General features: G+C 36.2%; 1 protein-coding gene across 1 annotated transcript; it reads right to left on the bottom strand.

Annotated features, from left to right (window-relative positions):
• Nucleotides 1–457: 457 nt before the first annotated feature.
• On the bottom strand, nt 458–17,711 carry LOC115446370. The gene is made up of 17 exons (XM_030173001.2): nt 17,535–17,711; nt 14,040–14,121; nt 13,831–13,932; nt 13,542–13,648; nt 13,169–13,303; nt 11,517–12,365; nt 10,835–11,163; nt 10,148–10,289; nt 9,770–9,860; nt 9,279–9,409; nt 8,867–9,025; nt 8,429–8,551; nt 7,995–8,150; nt 7,595–7,738; nt 7,172–7,320; nt 6,755–6,857; nt 458–6,493 (listed from the first exon to the last, which is right to left on the bottom strand). The coding sequence occupies exons 1-17, from the start codon at nt 17,571–17,573 to the stop codon at nt 6,194–6,196; spliced, it is 3,141 nt and encodes a 1,046-aa protein (XP_030028861.1). The 5' UTR covers nt 17,574–17,711; the 3' UTR covers nt 458–6,193.
• Between the last annotated feature and the right edge of the window lie 575 nt (nt 17,712–18,286).

Raw genomic sequence — 18,286 nt, forward strand, 5'->3', positions numbered from 1 at the left:
TGATTGGTATATTTACATGTATACATTATACTACTGAAGTCTTGGTCGCATATGGTCGCCCTTTATCCCACCCCTCTGGCAACTTTTCACTAATCGATTGTATGTTTAATCGCCAAAAAAAATTTATTATCAACGAAATTGGCACTCCACAACTCAAGAAAGAATTATCAATTAAAATTACAAGTTAGTAGCACTAAGTTGGAACAAACTGTTTTAACTATCTTTATGCGAAATCGATTTTTGTAGTAACTTTTCTCTAATCGATACCATGGTATCTTGTGGCCGCCATAGACCAAAATGCGACCAAGAGATTAAGTTATTACTGATAACATGTCTCCATTTTAAGTATCTTCGTTGCGTCTGAGTCAATTGACGCGTGGCCTCTTGCCCTTAATTAAGCCCATAAAGGCCGAATAAGGCCAATAGAATAAAAAAATATAATCAATAAAATAAAATATTTACAATAATTTTTGCTTTATTAAACGCATTGTAAATTATATTTGAAATACACATGGGTGTGATAAAATTTCAATGTTATATTATTTATATTCCCCATGACATCATATTGTGTTCAAATTACATTATGGCCATAAGATAAAGCCCTATACAGTTTCTTATTTGCATTGTTGTTACTCTATTTTATTAAATTCAATATATCGCAGAAAGGTACATTTTAAAATATATTTTCACATCAAACCATGTATCACATGAATATGGCATGTTCTTAATACATCAAATATATCCATCTTTACAAATTTAAAATCTATTGTATTTCGGCCACCCATAGATTTTAAACTTGCAATAATTTCATAATTAATTTAACCCCCAAATGAGACCTGTTACTTCAATCTATACTTAATTCTATTTCTCTTTACACGCTATTGCGTCCATTCATCTTAAATCATTTTCTGATCTACTACAAGGAGATGGTGGTATTGCGCGCTACTTGAGTCGAACACTGGCAATCATATAAAACTCGTCGACCGTTTAAGAGCGCAATGAAACGAATATCGACACAATATAATGATCTTAAAGCACCGATGCAACAACTATCAATTAAATATAAATTTACAGTTTTGTCTTTACAGTTAACTTCGGTATGATCACAACGATAGGAGTTTACGATCGTTAATTATGTCGATAATAATATTCCTGACCTGCGACGGCACGGCCCCAGATGTCCAAATACACCAACATATGCATACGAACATGCCACATCCATTATTAAATATATATTTAATGCATCAAGCTTCGTATATAACTGAAAATCCAAACTGAAGAAAATGCATTTGTCAGTTAGTGCGCAACGGAGTGGCGGCGAAGATACTAATTTAGACAAATAAAACTCGACCTTATATTTATTTTGCATAATAATGATATTAGTACAAACTTAACACCAAAAGCCCCTAACAGTATACAGTTTTTCGTAATATCAGCCCTATGTAAATGAACATAAGTTTGCATTTAACAACCTATTCCAATAAACGATCTCAATCTCAATCCACAATCCGATTCCTAAAATGAACCAATCACAATAACTCATTTGTAAGCATGTCATTAAAAATGTTCTGATTGGCCAATTTCTGAGAGAGATAAAAAAACTTGAGATCATTTATTGAAAATGGCGGTTAATCGTTGTCGAAATCAGTCTCTTGGCCGCCAGTATACGTCACCACTGACAGTAATAAGACACCAAAACAGTCATTGTATATAACAATATCGTTACTAATATCTAGTATTGGTCACTTTGAGGTACGTCATTTTAACAAGGAATCAATGCATGTAAATATTCTGGTTAAATTACTGCAAACCTCTATATAACCTGGATTTTATACTAGATGACAATCACTATTACAAAGACCTATGTATTTCTTACTTAGGTTAGAAAAAGTTGATTTCAAATTTTCGTTTTAGTATAAATTGGAAACTATAATATAGTGTTCGCCTTGTTTATTATTAGAAAACTTTCTTATGTTTACGCGAACGTTAGACATTAAAATTAAACTATTTTTCGGATATTATTGCGGTTTTAATATTTTAGTTTACGGGAGGTACTCCCGTGACCACGAAGGCTGCAGTCTTCGAAACGTCGAGAGAAAACTAAAATATTAAAACCGCGATAAAATCCGAAAAATAGTTTAATTCTTATAGAAAGCTTTTACTTATAAAGGCATAGACTATGTGATATATATAAATCAATTTGTGCAAAAAAATATAACATAGAACCTTGTAATAGTGAATCAGCGAGTAAATGGCCACATTCCAGGGACAGCCTTGTTCTGTACAACGGAATGACGGGACTAGAAGATTGCGTGATAGTAACCGCGATATCTGTTCATGTACCATCCACACTAACTAACTATTGCTACCAGTGGCCCCCGACACAACATATATGCATAAATACTGCAAATCTTTCTAAAGGTAATTAGATTTTATATAAGTTACGAAAGGGAAAATGGCAGAAATCGGGTAATATGGACAATGACATTTGTGTTGACTTTATTTTAAGCACACCTCGCCACTTCCAACCATGATGGCGACGTGAGCAAAGATAGCGTAAGTCAAATATACACATTTATAATTTTTTTCTTTTGTAAATTAAAAACAATATACAATAAATATACATAACTTTATAATTATACGAAATATTGTTACGAAATTTTGTCTATTTTTTTTTTCTTTGTCTTAATACATTCGTTTTATAAGTATGAAGACATACAAAAAAATAGATGACACAAAAACAAAAGGAATATTCCGTAAAACAATTTCGTTATTTAATTATTTTTTTTTAAATACCCATTATATACAATTAACAATAACACTGGCAGCAACATCCATTATCCTACAAACCTGAAGTATTTGCGTAAACAGAATTCGCAGTACGCGTACAGACAAGCGCTCACAAGAAATGTACCACCTGTGCATTTTCAAGTCATAGAGGTTTGCAGTCATTCTGTATAAGAAAATATAGTAACATTGAAATATATTCACACTGAACACTTATTATTGCACGTTTACATTACAATTATGTAATACAATTGAAACTTAACACCGTAGTCGTTATGCAAGCCACTATGGTATCACAGCCGTACGGGAGATGACGGGACCTTGTACACACACTGATGAAGATCATAGCACACATATCAACTCGGAAAATCGTCACCGTATCAACTCGAACTGTGCAGTAATCCTTTTATCAACTACTGCAAAGCACATTTTGGAATAGTAACATCGCCTCGCCTCGGGGCAAGCTCACGTACCACAGTGGTCAACCTACAGTTCCCGCGACTACGCCTCTGACCCTGGAGCCAGCCATGTCAACCAGTCGGCAAGCCGAGGCGACGTACTGGAACTGTTGATCTGTTTTGGTTACATGGTTACGTTAGGTTGACACCTGTTTCACGGCGATACGATGATCCCTTTCCGAGTGGATATGTGTGCTACGACCTTAATCCATTGAGATATCTTTTTTTTTTTTTTTCAATTGACATTTCTGCACACAGTCCTGCTACCGCTCGGCCTTTACTGCTATGTATGAAATACTTTTATATTCAGTGTCCAAAAATGCATTTTCTACTACTCGAATGCGATAGTATATTTATTTTTTATCTGTTATGTTCATGACGGTTTGAATATTTACGCGATTAATGTCTATGCTGTCTCAATAGGCTGGCTTTGACTTCGTGTTGCAATATGTCATCTGGCCGAAACTTCGTAGTCTTTTAAGCTTCCTTTGTAGTGAGCTTAGATCTTGGCCTTAGAATTCTCTACCGTGAACGAGTAGTGAAAATGTAAAAAATGCCAAAGTATTTTAGGATTTTGCACTTCGATATGACATTTTTTTGTAATACAATTGTTAAAGACGACCAAACTCATCTGTAATCAATAGGAATTGCTCATTTATTAACTTATTATAAAGGCAGTAAAATCTTCGATCGTTGACTAAGTTCAATTGTTATAGCAAATATTTCTTCAAATATCTAAGTCATATTGGCCTTATATAGCCTAAATAAATGGAATAATCTAGTTAGCTAATAAAGTTGAATTTAAATAAGTAATATGAATAAGTAACAAACTTTTTATAGAATATGAAGCCATGAGCTGATTGATACTACTCTTAATAATAAGAACCATCAATGGTATTTCAAATTCATAAAATTGTTCTATAAAAATTTCCTTACATCAGGTGATTACATATGTATTTTTCGAATTAGTTTTTTTTTTTTACTTTTTATACTTAATAAATCGCGTCAATTGTCTACAGATTCAACAAACACGAACACCCTACACTTCAGTGCGTGTCGAAATTTGTTTTTTTTTTTTAATAAATACATACACTCACCCCTCTACTCTTCAAACAAAATTTAAACTAATAAATACACGTAGGCGAGTTATTGTATTTATAGTTCTTGTCATTTGTTGAGAATTCCATAAACTAAGAAAAAAAATCATTAAGCTGTCTTGTTATAATTAAATGTAAAAAAATTAGGTGCTTTAAAATGTAAAAAAAAAATATGAAAAAACTTTTTACTTATTTTTATTTTTATAACATATAATTTTAGCAACCCGGCACTGAAGCTAGAGTCACGTGCCCCATAAACCAACTAAAACCATTGTCTATACAATAATCACATACAAAACATATTCAAAATGTGATTAAGCGGGGGCTGACTTTTTGTATCAAAGGAAATTTCCAAAAAAACCGTACCATCACAGACATATGCGAAAACTAAAAATAAAAAATAAAATAAAAAAACTCAGCCCCCGATACGATCGCCTCCATGAATTATTTATGGATTACAAAACATATTTTTACCATAATTCAATGGATTTTATCTAAAGCGTTGTTAAAAAAAGCGTCTATCGATTCCCGAAAAAAGTTATTTAAAAAAACGCATTTTTCCTTTTTTTTTTAATTTCTGCACCGGGTCCGAAAAAATATACAGTGCAGCAAAACGACCATTAACATGTTATCTATGACAATCTATGCTAGTACGCAATCATGGTCAAGAATTCTATCGAACGCTAACAAGGTATTGCTACGTTAAAAAAATGCATTTTCCAACGACCCTAATCTCGGGAAGCAACCGGTGACGCGAAACAAAGTCGGGTAAGTCATCTTTTCACATTTTGATTTAAATATTTTATTTCAATTAATTAACAAATTATAAATAAATCGAACATACCCGTGTTTGTTTCGCGTCATACGTGCCAGCAAAATAACCGACCCAAAGGCAATTTTTTTTTTAATACATTCTTATACAACAAATATTTTATTCAGCCTATCTGATGATGCCATGTTTACTCATACATTTTAATAAAAAAAATCGTACACATTACATGTGGGCCAGTTGTTTTGCCCACGATTGTATTAAATTAAATCGCTAGTTGTGTACACGGGGTAAAAACATTATATTCTGCACTTAATATTTACAATAACACGTTTTATACTTGACGTTTGGACTCTAAACGAATTAGAGCCACGTGTTCCCAGGACAGGAAGCGACCAAGTTGGGAATATCTTGAGATTTACGTCTCAATTGTCAAACGGCAGCCATGAAGCTAAGTCATAGTAATAAAATTCTAAATTGGCCATTGATTTGAGCTAACTATGTGGACATTACGTTGAATACCTCGCTAAAATAAAAAATAACACTTTTTCATCCTTAATAATCAGAATTTTAAGTATAGCACGTTTTGTCTCTGCCATTCTAAAACATAAGACTTGATATGACAAGGGACAAACATACATTTGCCTTAATGCTGTCATTAATATTAAAAGGGTGTGATGTTTTTCTAAATCCGTCCCATTATAAGATATTCTAATCTGGAGGAGACTATGGGGAAGATGGCAAGGAAAACAGTACATATTATGTACCTATAGGAAACTAATATTATGCAGTTGTTAAACGTTGGGACGCGTGAAGTGTTACAACGTAACAACCAAATGTTATCAGATCTAACAAAAATAACACCTTCATTAGTTCACCTTCAGTTATATCGACCAATTTCTTATTTTTTTTAAACCACAAGTTAGTCCAAAAGCCAATAACGGGTCAATGTATGCTGCCTGAAATAAAGTGATGTCTCGTAACGCCACGACGGCGATCATGGGTCAATAAAGGAACAAGCGGGTCACATATGGAACGGGCCTGTGTCAGCTGGGGTCCCAAACCGCCTTCCAAGCTGGATATCAACATAAATGTTTCACCAGATGCTCACTAACTTCCGCTTTAGTTATTTCGAAGTCTGCAGTTTTACCTCTCTGAAGTATCTCTATGGTGCTCCTAGATTCAAGTTGTTTTATATGCTGAATCAGTTTTGCTTCCGGAAGCGGCTGTATCGGCCTGGCCACTTGAAGTGTGGTGTGTTTCAGCGCTCGGGCCAACGTTTTCAGGAATTTAAACCACTGTCTTTCGCTCGAGCTGGGCTCTGGAGTGTTCACGAGGGCTGATGCCTTCTCCACTAGAGCGCAGACTGCACTTAGCGTAAACTGTAGAAAAAAAATCCAATAAGCATAACTACTAACTTAGTTGTTGTATCTGCTTTGGCTACAATAATTTTTAAAGCCGATTACGTGTACAGCACAGACATATCTATTTACATATATCTGAAAGCATATTTAGTTTTGGTTTTGAATTTAGTATTATTGCAACATTCAGAACACTGTCATCGCAATATTCCTTTTATACTGTGTTAATGGACATTACTTTGTACTTTATAAACTGACTGCAATAATAAATATTTATCTTACCGAAGTGGTGAGTACGTACGGCGTGCGCGCAGGATCTAGAGTTTCCGTTAGAATTGCACACGACTCCTGTATTGCTGACCAACCTGTGGTGGCCTGTATGTAGCTGCAACAATATTTTTATATTCACGCATACATACACAATTTACTTGACATTTTAGCAATATTTTGTCACTTTTTTACACAATCGAATAATATGAGCATGTCATGCCCAAAAAAATAGCAAAGTGGAGTCCTGATGAAGTGTTGATTGACTAAAGATATTTGTCCTTAGCTGTTTATACAACAATGCCGACCTGCTAAAACTGAATATACATAGACTAATCCCGGAACACGCCACCATTATGGCAGGTTTTAAAGCGTTGTGTACAGCGGTCGCTGTGTAGTATGAGTATGAATGTGTTTGGAGTGCGCGTGTACCTGCGGTAGTGGTGCGCGAGCGCGTGCAGGCCGGCGTGGTCCTTGCGCGCGGGCGCGGCGCCGGGCAGCGCGCGCAGCAGCCGCGCCCACAGCGCCCGCGCGCGCGCGTGCGCACTGCCGCAGCGCCGCAGGAACCGACACACCAGCGCCTGGCCACAACATACAGATAAACGTATTAGAATCTGATTGTATGAGATCACGAATGCGAGGTTTCAGATTTATTGAGCAAAGTTAGCACTCAATAAATATGACTAATCCTCGATCTAAACTTAAACCAAACTGACACACAATGATGCACGTAATTTTTAATTTTTTAAAATTATATTTAAATTGTAAATACGCCCTCTCTGAAACACTTGCGACTGTACAAAAAAGTACGCATCTTTATCATAATAAAAGAGTTTGATCATTGTATCCACTCACCCGTCCCTTCCTGACAGTGAGCATCTGCTGCAGCCTGTCACCATGCAGCAAACCGGCAAACATCTTGTTCACCAGTTCTTCTTTATCCTCGTCTAGAAGGTTCTTTACCGGCGCTTGTTTCTGACTCACCGCTAGGTTCACTACCTGATAAAGGCAATGTTAGTGATAAATAAGGTCTGAAAACATAACCAATCTGGGTATGAACTGTAATCAAGAAATGATTTTCCCAAAATATATTTTCAGCAAACTAAGCGCCAGGAAAAACGACAGTAAAGCTATATAATTCTTAATCTCTGTATACAAAACTTCCATAATACTGGTACACCTATAATCTATCACCTTTGTACCCTCAATCACACTGCTTAAAGCGCAGGTCTTGCATAGATACTATTATCCTCACCTGTCTCTTGTCTATGCTCTCGCTCTTGGGACTGTCCTGCTTGGGCCGTCTCTGAACCGACTCTATGTTCTTCAAGAACAGATTCGAGTCATCATCCTCGTTATTCTCCGCCTCCTTCTGCGCCGCTTCTAGTTGCTTCTGTTTCTCTTCTCTTTCCTGTGAAACAACCTTCAAATTAGCCTTGACCAGGTACTTACATAGTGTATGGTTTTAAACAATGATGAACTTTCAGTGACACAACACTTGCGAAAAAAAAATTAGCTATTCATTCAAATTCAAAACTTTGTCCCGAAATATGCAGAATAATTATAGTGTTCCTCACGGCGCTAATGACAATATGATAAGTTAAAATACATAATTTTACGATGTTTGACAATTGTTTTTTACAAATTGAAGGGTGATAAGGCCTGGAGACTGTGCGCAGGATCTATTACCTTTAAAATGAGGGCGTTGGTGATCGCCAACGGATCGTTGAGCTCCTCAAGTCGCAGCAGTATCAGATACAAAGCTTCTATGTCGAGTAACAGTTGCTTCGTCCTTTTCATTTCACGTGGCGCCTGTAATCAGAACACGTCAATATTGAACTTACACAAATGTATTTTTTAAAATATTTTTTTTGTAAATGGAAATGAATCGTAAACAAATTAAACTCAGTCACAGTGTCAGTTTCTTTTGTTACAATTTATAGTGTCAGTATCAGTCAATTACAGTCTCAGTCTATGCCAGTCAGTGTCAATTTTCGTCAGTCACAAGGTCAGCCGTGTCAGTTGTTGTCAGTATCTGGCAATTAGTGTCAATTTCAGTCATGTGTAACAGTATCAGTAAGGAGCCAATGCACACGGGGTCGGTGTAGGTGGGTGTGCGCAGTGTACCTCGGCGGGCGTGGTGGTGCTGGCGCGCGAGGCGCGGCTCGGAGCGCGCGAGGTGCGAGCGGAGCGCGCGCTGGCGCCGGCGCCCGGGCCCGCGCCCGGCGGCTCGGCACCCACCACCTCCACGTCGATGATCTTGCGCGGCGCGGTCACACTGCCGCACTAAACACGCACATATAAATCATCATAAACATTTTGATACAGCTAAAGTAAAGAACAAACCGCTCGTCTAATGGCTACAACAGTCCGCAAATTGTCTAAAATTTTAAATTACAAATACACAATATTAAACAGCATGTTTAGAATAAGACATTTGATATTAAGTCTCATATTGCCCAATAATACTGACTAGTGGCTACAAAGTGCTGTCTTGTGGCGTTTATTATATTAAATTGTCCATGTTCCACCGGCTTACCTGGAGTTTCCCAAGAGAGTTTTCAAACTGCGTGGGCACGTACGCACGTGGCGTGGCTCCGTCCTCGCTCGTCGAGTTGTGTCGGTGCGAGTTGTGCCGCTCGCGATGCGTGGGACCTTCCTGTTTCACCGCTACAAACAAAACAATTTAAGTGTTTAAAGCTACTAGAGACCGTACTTTATTATTTTTAAAAATATTCGCTATAACAAACAATATATTGTGTCCTTTACACGTCGTGGTTCAAAAACAAAACCTTTCAAGATAGGATAAACAGACAGATGGTCTAGTAACAAGCTAAACGGGTCGAACGCGAAACGCGGCACGGCGGCGCTATTCACGCTGCTCTGTGTCCGCCATCCTTCCTGTTACACCATATATCTGTCTTGCTCACTCGTCCCTGCTGACACAAAACCACGAGCGGTGCCTCTAGGATGGTAACTTCACGGCGGAGCACTTAATCCTATGATTACTCTACTACAAAATAAACTTACCTCCACTGTAGAATGGATGGTTTTGTTGATTCGCCTTGTGCGCCTCCTTTACGCCTTCTTTTTCCTTCCTCGCTTGTCTTTCCAGAAATACCTAGAAATAACATGTTACTTCAAAAAACATTCCTAAATATCGTAACAATTAATTGAAATATCCAATTATATTGTTATTTAATCATTAAACGATTTTGTATGATACAAGGCGTTTCTATACCACATAGGGCATGCAGAAGACATTTTCTTCAGCATATAATAAAGTCTATATACAGCATGTACCAATACTAATTTACAATGCGGGGTCGTCTATAAATCAATATATATATATAATGTTTTTTATCCTCATTTAAATAGCTTAGTCGTGAAATCTATACGGGGTGTTACCGTGTAATAGAAGTCGTGTATATAGGGTGTGCCCGTGTTGAGCTGAAGCATCTGTATGTTGATCAGCCACTGCTTCTCTCTCTGCGTCATGAGGCCGGCGTACTCGTCCGAGTCGCTGCCGCCGTCGTCACCGTTTATGGAGCTGTGACAGAAAGAGATGGATTAATATTACTGTTGTAGCATTACATAATCAGTCAAACTTTTAAATTAACTAAATACAAACAAACAACCAAAAACAACTGCTGGTGGTAGGATATCATATGTATACGCCTGATTAGCGACCACTGTACAAAAGGTGTAAAACACAGCATAGTGGTCCGCATTAGAGTGTTACATTCTACGATCAGTCTGTGAATATTTGGCTTCAAGCAAGCACGAATAAGTATTTAATATCTTATTTAAAACGGGCCGGCATAACTGTTTCAACTGGCGAGGAGTAATCTGTCGTTAGTCAACAATATCTGAACCCCAATCCACTTACCATAAGATATCATTGTTGTTACTTTGCCATAAAGATTTAAAAGACAAATGCAGCTCAAACATATCTTTTTAGTTAAAATTTTTGGATGATCTTTCTACTTTTTACACATTGATGATGAACGCGAATTTCTCACAATTAAGTTAACAAAAATTCTTTGAAGTCTGACTTGGCATACTTGAGAATAATATCAAATAATCAATACTTACTTATTATAAGTGCCGTTCTGTCTATTCAGCATTGGATGATTCTGGTTGTTGAACATACCGCGGTTCAGCATGGGGTGATGGCTAGCGTTGTGATAACTATTGTTCATCTGGAGTATCGGATGCGTGTTCTGTATGATCTGCACCAGGTTCTGTGACGTCAGCCCCTTGCTGTTGTTATACACCCTCGTTTTGGGCTTGTTCTCCACTTTCTTAGCTGGAGCCGTTTTGTTTTGAGGCGATTGTGTTATCGCAGATTTTTGGAGTGGTTGCTGGTTTTTCACCATCATCTGGTTCATCATCATGTTTGGCTGTTCCGGTTTCATTGGTTGCTGGAAGGGAATGGAGTTTAAGTTCGTTAATTGCTATCCTATGCGATTGGGAGCGTGGCAATAGCTTAGGGCCGTCACATATATGGCGCAGTGGAGCGCATAACTTTTTTACCGTCAAACTATTATCGACATTGTATTCATAGAAACAATATTCAAAATCAACCAATCCAACAATGTAATGCAATTTATTGTTGTGTTTCATTGCATTAAAATATATATTGATTTTGATCATTTTGGTTTACAAAATTAGGTGGTCTTAATGGCGATTTAAAGTCACAAATTTAAATGGTCTCAACCCTGAGAAATAACATGTTGCATAATGAGATGCAATTTAAATATAAATTAATACTTACTCGAAAGTTCGGGTTGTACTGTCCCATGTTAGGGCTGAAATTCTGCCGCGGCATGTTTATTCCGGGTGGGGGCGCCATCATCCTTGGCTGACCCATAGAATGGGGGTATTGATTCATTTGCCCAAACTGAGTGCCATTGGGCATCATTTGGTTCACATTCTGACCCATTTGGTTCATATTCTGACCCATCTGGTTCATACTTTGACCCATCTGATTCTGACTCATTTGTGGCATGCTCTGATTTATTTGTGGCATGTTTTGATTCAAATGCGGCACATTCTGGTTAATCTGTGCCATATTTTGCCCCATCTGGCCTAAAGGGATGTTTTGGCCCAACTGATTCATTGTCACATTCTGATTCAACGGTATATTCTGATTCATAGTTTGACCCAATTGGTTTGTGTTTTGGCCCATTTGCATCATGTTTTGACTTAGCTGATTCTGACCCATATTCATAGTCATATTCTGGCCGACGTTCTGAGCCATTTGATTTTGCAACAGGTTTGATTGGCCCATGTGAACATTTTGCATTTGGGACATGTTCATAATGCCTTGATTATTTTGAAACTGATTCGAACTCTGCATAAACTGGTTCAAAGTTTGCCCCAGTGGATTAACATTTTGACCCATCTGATTCACATTTTGGCCCAGTTGGTTCATACCTTGACCGACATGGTTGGACATTAGCTGGTTGGTCTGTCCCATTTGATTGCTCTGACTCATCATCTTGTTCAAGGGTTGGCCCATTTGATTCATGTTATGGCCCATGGGTTGTTGAGGCGCGAAGGGCAAGGGCACGGGCGCCTGCAAGCCTGGTGGTCTTTGCAAAATGACAGGTGGAAATCTTGGCTGCAAAGAATAATATAGAAATATTAATAATAATTTGAATATTATAATATACAGGGTCATTTTGACATTGCATTCATAAATGAAACCACATACTTATGTACTCGGAAATAACAATTTACAATTAGTTACTTAAGTCGTAAATGTACAGTAAAAAAGTGTAAGTTTCGAATAAAATAAATGTTAAGAAAAAGTAATTTTAATGCCGTAATAACACTACTACTACTGTAGATGCGAATTGGTCGCAGCGGCCACGTCATTCTTTCAGTCAGAAATACACTCAGGCAAACGCCACATTCGCATTAAACTACAAAATGAACCAAAAATCAGAAAATTAAAACCAGTATTTTTAGTGAAAATATTAGTTATTAATGGATGATTTTTGGCACAATGTCAGCGAAGATGAAGACGACGTCTGAGGTTTCATTTAGTAACACAATGTTAAAATGACCCTGTATATGCTTGAATAATCAATATTAATTATTAATATTATTAATGTCAACAATGTTATTGTCTATTGAGAGATTCGTTATATTTCCGGAAAAAATGTAATTTATCAATAGTCTACTTTACATGTAGTAGTATAGCTGGTCAACTACCTGCCATATAACATCAATTCAAAAATTTATACACAGGGAAGAAATAACCAAGCCAAATTGAGATTTATACATGAAATGCAAAGCATGCAACACCTTCAGTTTTAATTCTCCCCTACAAAACATTTTTTTAACTGACGCGGTATTTACGCGTCTTTGTATCATCCCCAACATATACATTGCTTCTACGATCACATCAGTTTCACTGACCTGGTAATAGTTCTGTGCGTTGTACGCTTGGTTCTGCTGGTGTTGGGATTGTGATTGCGACTGCTGCATCTGCTTCTGTCGCAGCTGCCGCTCGAGTTCTTCGACCGTGCACACATTCTTGAGTGCTGGCACCGGCTACAAAAAAAATATTATATGACTGAAACTTCTGCCCCAGAACCTATCACATTTTTTTTTATCTATTCACTAATTATCTCTGGTGTTCGTGTGTAACTGATAGATAAAAAGAAAAGTGACAGGACAATAATCGGCAAGACGTTATGCAGAAATATTGTCAGATGAATTGATTCGCGTAATGAACAAACAATAAGTATTGGTCGACAATTTACATAAGTACGTTGTGCGTAATGATTACCGTAGGCGCGGCGGGGAAGGGCAGATCATTTCGCCAGACACTCGAGCCCAGGATGCGGGACTGCGGCGCGTCTGTCTCGTCCAGGACTAGCTGGGATAGTGACGCTTCTGTAACAAGTAAGTTCAATCATACAAATATATTCAAGGTATATCTATAACTTTTACCTTATATCGGGGCAGTGGTTTAGATATAATAATATAATCACATAGTCCGCCCCAAGAGAAAAGAATAGGGGGGTAAGAGTGTGCACCTGCTACTAAAAGCTTAGCTTGACGCAATGATCACTAACCAAGTTGTTCAGCGGTCTCGTCGAGCGTGCTGTTGTGCCGGCGGCTGCTTTCAAGCTGCTCGGCAAGCTGCTCATGCTCCATCTCCCAATCGAACTCGTCAGCTGGGGAACAAACACCTTCTTAACCTTCCACAAAACACTATGCCGATTACACTTAGCGCTGATGAGTGCTTGCTCGTATTATTGTTCAGAAATGTTATAATACTCACATCCATGACCGAACGTCTCGTCATTGAGAGCATCATACTCGTCTTCCGACGGCTCACCGCCTCCTTCATCGTCATTTAAGTTCTGTAAAGCAAAAATATAATTATGATTGGGGCGCTTGATACGTCACGTCACCATTGTGGTTTGAACTCAAAATAAAAACTATCCAACAATAATATCAAGAAGGCAACACATTGTGAACATCCTAACAGAAAAAAATATTAAAGTGCCTTGATTCCTATCACCTATAAGCCAACCATTTGTTTTGCTTATTAAACATAGCATGATAGAAAATAAAACAACAAGAAAAAAATAGTAAACCTATTAGATTACTATAATATGCTTTCCTATGTTTGTGTGGTTTTCATATGATGAATAATATTGAAAGCCCAAGCAAGCCCTGCCCATTCTTAATATTTTTAAATCTGGCAGCTTATGCATAATCCATGATCATTAATTAAAGTCTGAATAACGAAAACTACTTAACACCAGGCAAACCACCAGCTAAACCATAGTTTGATGCATAAAAAAATCTATTAGCTTTCATACATACTTTATCAACCAAGTATCAGTTTATCTTAATGTCTACAAAAAAACAGAAATAAAAAGAGACAATTCATTTGTATTGAGGAAAATCTGCTAAATTGATTAAAATAAATAATTTTAGCACCACTAAGAGGCATACAAACATGTCTAAGTGTTGTGGCTTGATAACATTATTTACACTGCAGTCATTATTCATACAGTGTTTATAACAAAGAAGTTTTTGTCACTCTTAACAATCAAATTCCTAAAATTAACTAGTACTAATTGTAAATTAGGTTTGTAGACAAACTCAATAAAATTAAAATAATAACCAATTTATAAAAAAAATTATCAAAATTTTAGTTATAGTATTTCTTTTCTAAATAATTTTAAAACAAATGGTTACAGAAAATGCTAGCAAACAAGTATATATTCTGTTAATAATTGTCTAGATTACATTTCTTTAAGTTTAATGCTCATAAAACATAGACAAAAAGCTGTTACATTGATTTACTATGAGATGATAATAATACAAGTCTGGCTAGAACAGTTGCGGAGAATATGAAACTCTGTGGTTCTTGCACAACTATATTATATAAATATAGATACAAAAACAAAAGGATTGTCATCAATCTGAAACAGTAGTTTCAGATTAAAATCAATCCTGTTAGATGAATTTCCTGTGTGAATAACCTGTGCATAGAAAATTTCTCTCTATAAAAACTATTTTTTTATGACACCTGTTCTGAGAATCAAGACATATTGAAGTGGAACCAGTATGGTGTTTGGATAGGTTAAATTGACCACCTTCTTATCAATCTCATTAGCCTACCTTGCACAGAAATGATAGAAACAAAACATAAAATCAATCAATCCTCATAAAAAAAAAGTACTACTGTTAATCTTGTAAACATGTCTAATTAAACCTTATTAGTTATTCATGCTTTTTTTATTAATTACGAACATGTCCTTTCATAATCTATTCAAGACTACAAAGTATTCCATGTAAGTTTCATGTTTAAATTACTTAAAATAGAACATACATATAACATTGCACATTATGAAAGTATGCCAATACAAATTTTTATACAATACACAATCTTGTTTCCATGCACTCAGTGTTGATATTTCATTGTCACTGTTATGACATGTGTTATAACCTAAGTATCCTTGTAACAACAACAATATAAATGAACATTATAGTTATTGAATTAAAAAATAAAATAAATATGTTGAAAATGTACTACTTTGTCATGGCCATTATATAAATAAATGACTCATAATGGCAAACTCTATACTTAATTATTATTAAAATACTCCTATAAAATGCAATAATACTGACAATTTCATAAAAATTATTGATTTACATATCTGAATGACCTCTATGGCAACGATGTGCCTAGACAGCATTAAAAACTTTATGCTCAAAATTGCGAGAGACTCTCCCCCATCACACAATGGGATGGAAACCTCATGACCATGGGAGCCCTTTTTGCAGCCGACCTTATACCTATCTCTTCGGGAATACTGGCATGATGTGTATGTGTATTAACAAATTAGGAATGTAGTGATTATGCCTAAGATATTAATTGATGTATGTAAACAGGGCTCTTTCAAAGTAAACCAGACTATATTTTTTATCAATGCATAAGTTGATGACAATTCATATATGTTCTAAGTCATTTATATCTTTGATAAAAATAGATAATGATAGACTGATGAATTTAAACACTGTCTTAATTCCTGTGACTTTGAAAAACTTACAAAATTCCACAAATATTGTTTTAAACTCATCTGTACAAAATAAGACACACAATCATAAGAATTATATACGAACAAATCCTAGTCATGTATTTAAAATATTTAGGCCCTAGCTTTGTCAATTTTTCATAGAAATTATACCAACTGTGTAAAGATCAAAACATCACACAAATATTGCTGCAATCATGATTTACAGCATGGCCACTGTGTTTTGTGTGGTTTGAAGTTGATTGCAACAACCACTTTGAATCATCCATCACTACTAACTAGCTTGTCCCCAGTAACATTGGCTGCATTGTCACTTGTGATAATATAAGTCATGACGGACCATTCTGTAGACTATATTAGCAGGAATAAGGTTAATAGATATCTTAAGGAGTAATAAATACAATTAGCAATAACATAATTAGCTACAAAATAAATATTAGATAATTAATGATTAACATCTCTAAAATGACATACATTTTGTACAAGTAACATAAATATGCAGTTTATCCTGAATTATTAAGGAAAATTTAATTTATGTGGAATTAACCACTATACATGAACCTATACACCTGTTGAAAAAAAATTTGTAAAATGTTTGTTTACAGTCTGCAAGATTACACAAATACTGCATTAACACAATCTAATAACATTTAATACTGTTTGTCTTCTATCAATGAAACATTAAAGTTAGTGCGAAAAACTTCCTTAGCCTATTGAATGTAAGAACGTGTTCGCAGAAACTTTATAAGTATAAATATGTTGCGGAATGAGTCAATACCACCAATACATTTAGTTGAACAAATCAAGTAAATACGTCGAAATATACCTAAAATACCTATAAAACGCGCACAAAAGCAACAGAAGGCGCCAGATAAGCGTTCCGTGGGCGCGTTACGTGCTTTCTCGAAAACGTTTGTAAGATACAAACAAATTATGACATATACTACGACAGCAATAGTTTGGAAAGTTGTAACACTGGGTACAATTGATCGTTAAAACACCGTTCACACATCCTAAAACTGATTAAAAAGTTTACAATTCACTTCTATTGTGGGTAAACGCGTGTTTAATACGTAAGAAACGTGTTCAAATGTGAAATATTGGTGAAAAAGTCTATTTAGAAAAAGCCAGTGGCATGTTGGCACAGTGACACAGCGTTCAAGTTTTATCGAGTAGGGTATTAAATTTATTATTTTAACACATGGTATAAGTGCTAAACTCACCGATACAGAAATATCGAACCCGAAGAAAGAATCTGCCATTGGATTTTCTCATGTATCATGCACGCCAATGACATGACTTGTCACGCACATATGTCGCAATGGCGGCCGCGGCCATGACAGTTTCGTGCTTGATAGTGACGTACCTACAAAGAGCTAGTGGCATAGTGGTAGTGAAGACCAGGGTTACCAACTCCTAAACAAAATAGCCCTAAAGTCACGATAAAATATCCCCAAATAGCCCTAAATGCAAATGCAAAAACCTCAAGATAAGCCCTGTACTGTCAATGTTATTTTGTATGGTATAGTGTATACCAAATGTGCATACCTATCCAAGAATATAATTAAAATAAGTTCCCTGTAGTTGTGAGGATCAAAGAGAATTCTAATACAACGCCTCAGAACAATGACAATGTTCTGAGTAAGCGTGGATAGCCACGCATTATGCTTTGTAGAAAAACTTGAACGTTTTGCGTTTTGAAGCGTTTTTTGTACAGTCAAACAGTAATACATGTAAACATTTTTATGGCTCTAAAAATAGCTCTAATTTTTTTTGGGCCCTGAAAAAAGCCCTCTACACTTATTTTAGCCCTAAATTTAGGGCTAAAAGCCCTAAGTTGGCAAGCCTGGTGAAGACTATCGAACCATAATGAAGTTGCATTATATCTCGATTTTAAGTATGGCAACTTTATTTACGGAATAACGGACTTCCCTAGCATAGATCTAATTTATGGACTTGCTTATGGGCCTATCAA

This window comes from Manduca sexta, chromosome 28 (assembly GCF_014839805.1).
Source record: "Manduca sexta isolate Smith_Timp_Sample1 chromosome 28, JHU_Msex_v1.0, whole genome shotgun sequence".
Taxonomy (NCBI): Eukaryota; Metazoa; Arthropoda; class Insecta; order Lepidoptera; family Sphingidae; genus Manduca; species Manduca sexta.